The following is a 7,479-nucleotide window of genomic DNA, read 5'->3' on the forward strand; positions in this document are numbered from 1 at the left end:
TCAGCATAAGTGCATAACTCTGTAAAATTTGAACAGAAGAAAATAATCATATAAAAATTTATATTTTAGATTTCTAACGGGTGAAAATAAAAATATCTCAATAGTTTGAAAAACTAAAGAATTGTAATATGCAAAATAAAGTACTTGAATAATGTGATCAGAGATACATAATTTTTTAAGAAGACAATGATGTCCCTGTCATTATCACCTACTTCATAACACCCAGATAATCAGGCAAAAATTTCCCTCCAAGCTTTTACTATATGCATTTTATTTTATATTGCATAAGAATTTCTCATGGTCATGGAAAGATCCACTTTTTATGGTCATCACTTGCTCATCAGTCATACCACTCAGGAATATTAATTAGTATATTTTTTATTACACTGCAATAAAATAGTTTGTCAGTGTGCACAACTCCATAGTATAGAGTTTCTCACTCCAATTATCATTCTTTCTTGGTCTTTTCTGATCTGAAACCCATGTTTTTGCCACCTCTCCTTGTCTAAATATCTAACACGGGAATTGGGATTACACAAAAAACAACCATTAGTTGTCACATGAAATTAACTTTCTTGAATTATGTGAATTGTGTCAATACATGTCTATAGTGGTTCTTGATTGGAATCATTCATGGAAATGGAGGCTGCTAACCAAATGGGGTTTGTTCTAACACTGTTTCTTTCACTTTTTTCATTTGCTTACAGTGTTACAGACCCCAGTGACTTGGCCATAATCAATGAGTTCAGAAAAAGTTTGGAGAATTCAGAGCTTTTGGATTGGCCAGTAAATGGTAATGACCCTTGTGGTCCTCCAGTTTGGCCTCATATAATTTGTACTGGTAATAAAATTCAACAGATTCAAGTTATGGGGTTGGGGTTAAAAGGTTCTTTGCCACAGAAATTTAATCAGTTGTCTAAACTGACAAATTTGGGGTTGCAAAGGAACCAATTCGGTGGAAAGTTACCATCTTTTAGTGGTTTGTCTGAATTAAGGTATGCTTTCTTGGATTTCAATCAGTTTGATAGTATTCCATCTGATTTCTTTAATGGACTTGTGAGTTTAGAAGTGTTGGCATTGGATGATAATCCTTTGAATGTCTCAACTGGTTGGTCTTTGCCTAGGGAATTGCAAGGTTCAGCTCAATTGACTAATTTGACTTTGGTTAACTGCAATTTAGCTGGTTTTTTACCTGAGTTTCTTGGAAATATGTCTTCTTTAGATGTACTTTTGTTGTCCAAGAATCGACTTTCGGGGCCTATTCCGAGTACTTTTAAGGACTCTGAGCTAAAAATGCTTTGGTTGAATGATCAGTTTGGTGATGGAATGAGTGGTTCAATTGATGTGATTTCAACAATGGGATCAATGACAAGTCTTTGGCTACATGGGAATCATTTTTCAGGTAAAATTGCAAAGGAGATTGGTAGCTTGACATATCTGCAGGATCTCAATGTCAATAGCAATGATCTTGTTGGTTTAATTCCTGAATCTTTAGCAAATATGACATTTGGCCATCTTGATTTGAATAATAATCATTTCATGGGTCCAATACCAAATTTCAAGGCTACAAATGTTAGTTATCGATCCAACTCCTTTTGTCAAACCAAAATTGGTGCACTTTGTAACACAGAGGTTATGGCACTTTTAGAATTTCTTGATGAGTTGAATTATCCATCTAAGCTCGTTGAATCATGGTCAGGAAATAATCCTTGTGACGGTCCGTGGTGGGGATTAAGCTGTGACGATAACCAAAAGGTTATTGTTATAAACTTGCCTAAGTCCAATCTTTCTGGAACCCTGAGTCCTTCAATTGCAAACTTAGATTCTCTAACTCATATATATCTTGGATCTAACAATATTTCTGGTTCTATTCCATCTAGTTGGACTAGCTTGAAACATTTGGTTCTGCTTGATTTAAGTAATAACAACCTTTCCCTTCCTCTGCCAAAATTTACTGCCCCCTTGAAACTTGATCTAAGTGGAAATTCACTATTGAACTCTAGTCCTCTTGTAGCAAGTCCTTCACGAAAGGATAATAATACATCCCCTGGTGCTTCACCCTATTCATCGACGAGTAAGTCAAGCTCTTCTAAGTCTAAGTTAGTAATTTTTGTGGTTCCTATTGCAAGTTTTACAATCTTAGTTTTTCTTGCTATTTCATTATATGTTTATATCCGGAAGAGGAGTATGGATAGGCGCAAAGGTCCAACTTCTCTTGTGATTCATCCTAGAGATCCTTCTGATTCGAATGACATGGTCAAGATAGCAATAGCCGATGAAACTAAAGGAAATCTTTCGATATTGACTGAAAGTGGTTCAGCTAGCATACACAGTGGTAAATACCCTATGATTGAAGCTAGCAATTTGGTCATATCAGTTCAAGTACTTAGGAATGTAACCAAGAACTTTGCTCCAGAAAATGAACTTGGTCGTGGTGGTTTTGGAGTGGTTTATAAAGGAGAATTAGACGATGGGACAAAAATAGCCGTCAAAAGAATGGAGGCTGGAGCAATTAGCAGCAAAGCGTCAGATGAATTTCAAGCTGAAATTTATGTTCTTTCTAAAGTTAGACATCGGAATTTAGTGTCTCTATTGGGATATTCAGCTGAAGGCAATGAAAGAATTCTGGTTTATGAATACATGCCACTAGGTGCTCTTAACGAGCATCTTTTCCACTGGAAAAGACTGAATTTGGAGCCTCTATCTTGGAAGAGGAGGCTGAATATTGCCTTAGATGTTGCTAGAGGAATGGAGTATCTGCATACACTCGCTCATCAGTGCTTCGTACACAGAGATCTCAAGTCCTCAAATATCTTGCTGACTGATGATTTCCGAGCAAAAGTATCAGACTTTGGACTTGTGAAACTTGCTCCTGATGGAGAGAAGAATTCTGTGGTAACCAGGCTAGCTGGAACTTTTGGATATCTAGCACCTGAATATGCTGGTAAGCATTGTTTTAGTCCTATCCTTTTACTTCTAGGATGACCCAACATGTCGCGAAACAAGAAAGTGATGTTATATTTTTAAGTCTCTTGAATACTCTCTATTATATCTTTAGTTTAAATAGTTTTACTGCCTTCCATTTTAACCAATTAGAGGTGGATAAATTAAGTTCCGTGGATGTGATTGAAGTGTCTGGCCTGTTCTACAGGCAAGAATATGCTGTGACTTCACTAGTATACTCAAGTGTTGGACAGACTTCTTTCGCTCATTTTCTCAGTGCACGTAGTAAAATAAGATACCAGGATCAATATCTGGACTATTTAGTCATAGTCTGCATGTTATGTCACCTAATAAATATGTTAACTGATAAGATGTTTTTGAGTATCAATCTTAATTATTGTAATTACTACTCTTGTAGACACGTAGGATTTGCTTAATCTCATATTCTGAAGTATTTCTGCTGTTTTGCTAACTCATTTGACTCGCTGTTTTGATCCAGTTACTGGCAAAATCACCACAAAGGTTGATGTGTTTAGTTTCGGTGTGGTGCTAATGGAGTTGTTAACTGGTTGGATGGCGCTTGATGAGGATAGACCTAATGAGAGCCAATACTTAGTTGCATGGTTCTGGAACATCAAATCCTCTAAAGAGAAACTTATGGCAGCCGTCGATCCAGCTCTTGATGTAAAAGAGGAAGCCTTTGAGAGCAGCGTCTACACCATTGCAGAACTTGCTGGTCACTGCACAGCAAGGGAGCCGGGACAACGGCCTGACATGTCCCATGCTGTGAACGTGCTCACCCCGCTTGTTGAGAAATGGAAGCCTTTTGAGGAAGATGAAGAGGACTACTGTGGTATTGATTACAGTCTTCCCCTCGATCAAATGGTAAAGGGATGGCAAGAAACAGAAGGAGAAGACGTCGACCTTGAAGACACTATCCCTGCAAGGCCTACTGGATTTGCAGAGTCCTTTAAATCAGCAGATGGTAGATAAAAGCAGGTACTACTGCACTACTGCTACTCTCGTTCGATAATCCTATCTGGTAAATGTAGATAGTTTTCTTGTTTGTTTTGCGTGAGATTTTGATCCTGTTATCTATGCTTTCTTTCAATTTTGTTTGTAAAAATTTCAATCCAATGTATAGGCTTTGTTGAGTTACTTCTATGGGTTATAGATATGAATTAGTGATGAATGAGAACTGTTTATTAGCTGAGTTCCTTACTCCATTAATTATTTTTTATTCTTGTATGAGGAAAATGAAGGGGAGCCTTGGCGTAATTGGTAAAGTTGCTGCCATGTGACCACAAGGTCGCGGGTTCGAGCTGTGGAAATAGTCTCTTGCAGAAATACAGGGTAAAACTGCATACGATAAACCTTTGTGGTCCGGCCCTTTCCCGGACTTCGCGCATAGCGGGAGCTTAGTGCTGCTTAGTGCACCGGGCTGCCCATTTTTATCTGAGGAAAATATTATTGCACCTCGTATTGTATTTGTTCCTACTTCGACGTGAATTGATCACAAGATCTTCATTTCCAAGTTCCAAAATCTGAAGGTTATGATTTTTGTTTTCTGGGTTTGACACAAGAAGTCAGTTGAAGTAACTTGGTATGAATTTTTTAACTGACTTCTCTTTAAAGAATTGAAACAAAAAGAAATCCCTTCTTACAAGTAAATGATCAAGACCTGACTATAAACTTCTTATATGATCAAGTGCTTTCTAAGTCTGTCTCAAATCTTATAATTGGCATGTATCTACATAATACTTGGAGTCTGGAGATACACATGAGCTACATACCCCAATCCGTCTCCACTGGATGTGTTTGATCGTGATGTTGAGGTTTTGGTCCAAGATAAGATATTTATTATGATGTAACTACTGTTTGTCAATTTGAAATACATCACAGCTCTCGTTCAAACTTCATATATAGAAATTCTAAATAAAAACTCGGGACTTGAAATGAGTTCAAGTGGAGGTTCTTCCTCAGGGAGTAAGACAATAGGATTTCAGCATCAAAAGCGGTGGAAGAGCTGGAATGGCTAGAAAAGGGGGCAAGCAGTGGCGTAGCCACATTATGCCAAGGGCGAACGCCCTTTGTCGTAAAAATATATTGCATATATAAACACTACTTTATATGGCTATATATTATATTATGAACACCCTTAACATAGCTTAGTGAGGCAGTTTACTGGCCTAAGGTGTTCAAAGCGAGGTTGTTCTTGGGTTCGAATCCTTGTCTAAACATATTTATCTGTCCATTTTGTTTGCCAAAACTAAACAAAGACTACCGTTTGATCTATTTGACTCTTTTTCAATCTAAAAAATAAGCATTGTTTGCTAAATAAATTTTATAATTTAAAAGTCAAACTTTATTGTTACATCCCGCATTTCATATGTTAAAGTTTCGTCGTAAGTTAATCGGCGTAGACTCGGGAATGAGATTATTTTGAGGTTATAAGCATTTATGCTATTTGTAACAAGTGATAAGTGTTATAAAGGTCAGAGGTTTAACGAATCGAAGAAATTGAGTATCGCCGAAGTTTGTCATTTTGTGATAAAATACGATCCAAGCTATAATACCCCGTATTTATGGATTAGTGTTATACAATATACCACACAACCATGATAGTAAAGTATATTATAGTAAGATATATAAAGTGTGTTAAAAGTGAGTAGCATTTTAAGTAATTTGAGATAATTCTTAATTATGTAAATAATTGGGTAATTAATGATTTTATTGAAAAATTAATTAAAAGATTGGATAAGGCCTACAAGGCCTAACGTGGCATCCCCTCCCCCTCCCCAATTCCAAAATACTGTGTGACTAATATGTGACATCTATACCACATGTCACAAGATTTCAAAATAGTGGCAAGTGAGGTGGATCCACTATTCACTCATTCACTTTTTGATGGATACATTTATGACATATATATCACAAGCAAGATTAGAAACGACCCTTGTATGATGGATACATTTATGACATATATATACATTTAGCAAGAAAACACATTTGTTTAATTCTTCTCAACAAGATTAGAAACGGCCCTTGAGAAATTTGAGCTACAAAGGTTGATATATCTCCTTGCATTAGAACAAACTGTGAACGTAGATGTGTATTTCCATATCGGTTTTCTCAAGATTAAGGAGATTGTTCACATATACAAGTAGGAAACTGACATTAAAGGTATGTTAAAGCTATCTCTTCTTTCCTTTTTGGCAGGATCCAAGTAACAATACATAAACGTAATGCTATTTCATAAGTGTTTCTACTTTTATCAGTTAAAGATGTTTACGTTATTCATTCCTGTAAAATGATATTCAAGCATGTCTAAGTATGTTTGTAGTTCCCTATTGAGGCATATGATAAAGATGTTAATGTTTCTAATATAGTGACACATGCATCTTCATTCACCACCGATCTACGGCCGGTTGGGCAGTTACGCATTTACCACCGAGCTACGACCGATCGGGCAGTCGTGCATTTACCACCACGCTACGGCCGGTTGGACAGTTACATATTTACCACCGAGCTACGGCCGGTCGGGCAGTTACCACTGATCAGTTGGGCAGTTAACGTCACGAGAATGATGTAATCAGAACTACTATATTGTAGTTTTATTTATATATACGAGATGGGTTTTATTCTATATGTTATGGCCCTCAGCAGCAAGTCAGAAGTTATAAGTTGACTCTTACCCCTCCCCGAGATAGTATTTATTATTACGTTTCATTTCTGCCTTACATACTCGGTATATTCTTCGTACTGACGTCCCTTTTCCTGGGGCGTTTTGTTTCATATCACGCAGGTGTAGATAGGCGAGGTAAGGACCCTCTACTGTAGGCTGCCTCCAGATATCAACTTTTGGTTGGTGAGCTCCACTTCTTTCTGGAGCATTGTTGAGTCACGTTCTATATATGTTATTTTTGTTTTATGAGGATGTCAGGAACCCTGTCCTGACTTATATATTATGGTCATATTTTTTTAGAGGTTTTGCAGACAGTGTCATGTGTATAGTTTTAGGTATGACATGTCAACGGCCTTTTCGGCCCCTATGTATCTATATAAATCTTTTTGAATTAGCTATGTGAGTTAAGTTCTAATATTGTTAATTATATATATAGATGTGGCCTATTATGAGCCGTGACGAGTCTATAGTAAAGAAGGATAAGGTACGTGGTGCTCGGTTGAGTAGGCACCGGGTGCCAGTCGTGGCCCTCTAATTGGGTCGTGACAAACTTGGTATCAGAGCGGATCTGTCCTAGGGTTGTGATAACTAGGGATTTTGACGCATTTTATACTCCTTCTTGCTTATGCTTTGATTAGAAATTCACACAAAATAGTCCCGAAAGGCTCACAAGTTGTGCTTGATTGCAGGTTTGCTCAAATAAGTGACAAAATATCAAAGATCAGCTCAAAAGGAGTGAAACTTGCACAAGTGCCAAAGACAAGACAAGCTTAGGCAAAACAAGCCCAGTACGGCCGCACACCACTTTGTGCGGTCCGCACTAGGAGATTCAGAGAGCATGATTTCCAGGC

General features: G+C 37.4%; 1 protein-coding gene across 3 annotated transcripts; it reads left to right on the forward strand.

The window, feature by feature from the left end:
* The first annotated feature begins 250 nt into the window (after positions 1 to 250).
* LOC107786621 (receptor-like kinase TMK4) lies at positions 251 to 4,486 on the forward strand. 3 transcript variants are annotated; one of them, XM_016608144.2, is made up of 3 exons: positions 251 to 2,944; positions 3,443 to 3,942; positions 4,206 to 4,486. In XM_016608144.2, exons 1-2 carry the CDS (start codon positions 634 to 636, stop codon positions 3,934 to 3,936), a joined length of 2,805 nt encoding a protein of 934 aa, XP_016463630.1. In that variant the 5' UTR covers positions 251 to 633; the 3' UTR covers positions 3,937 to 3,942; positions 4,206 to 4,486. The 3 variants fall into 3 exon arrangements, with proteins under 3 accessions (XP_016463630.1, XP_075110021.1, XP_016463623.1); XM_075253920.1 differs by having other exon boundaries at positions 303 to 2,944; positions 4,196 to 4,486; XM_016608137.2 differs by lacking the exon at positions 4,206 to 4,486 and having other exon boundaries at positions 303 to 2,944; positions 3,443 to 4,153.
* The last annotated feature ends 2,993 nt before the right edge of the window (positions 4,487 to 7,479 follow it).

The sequence above is a fragment of the Nicotiana tabacum genome, chromosome 5, assembly GCF_000715075.1.
Source record: "Nicotiana tabacum cultivar K326 chromosome 5, ASM71507v2, whole genome shotgun sequence".
Lineage (NCBI taxonomy): Eukaryota > Viridiplantae > Streptophyta > Magnoliopsida > Solanales > Solanaceae > Nicotiana > Nicotiana tabacum.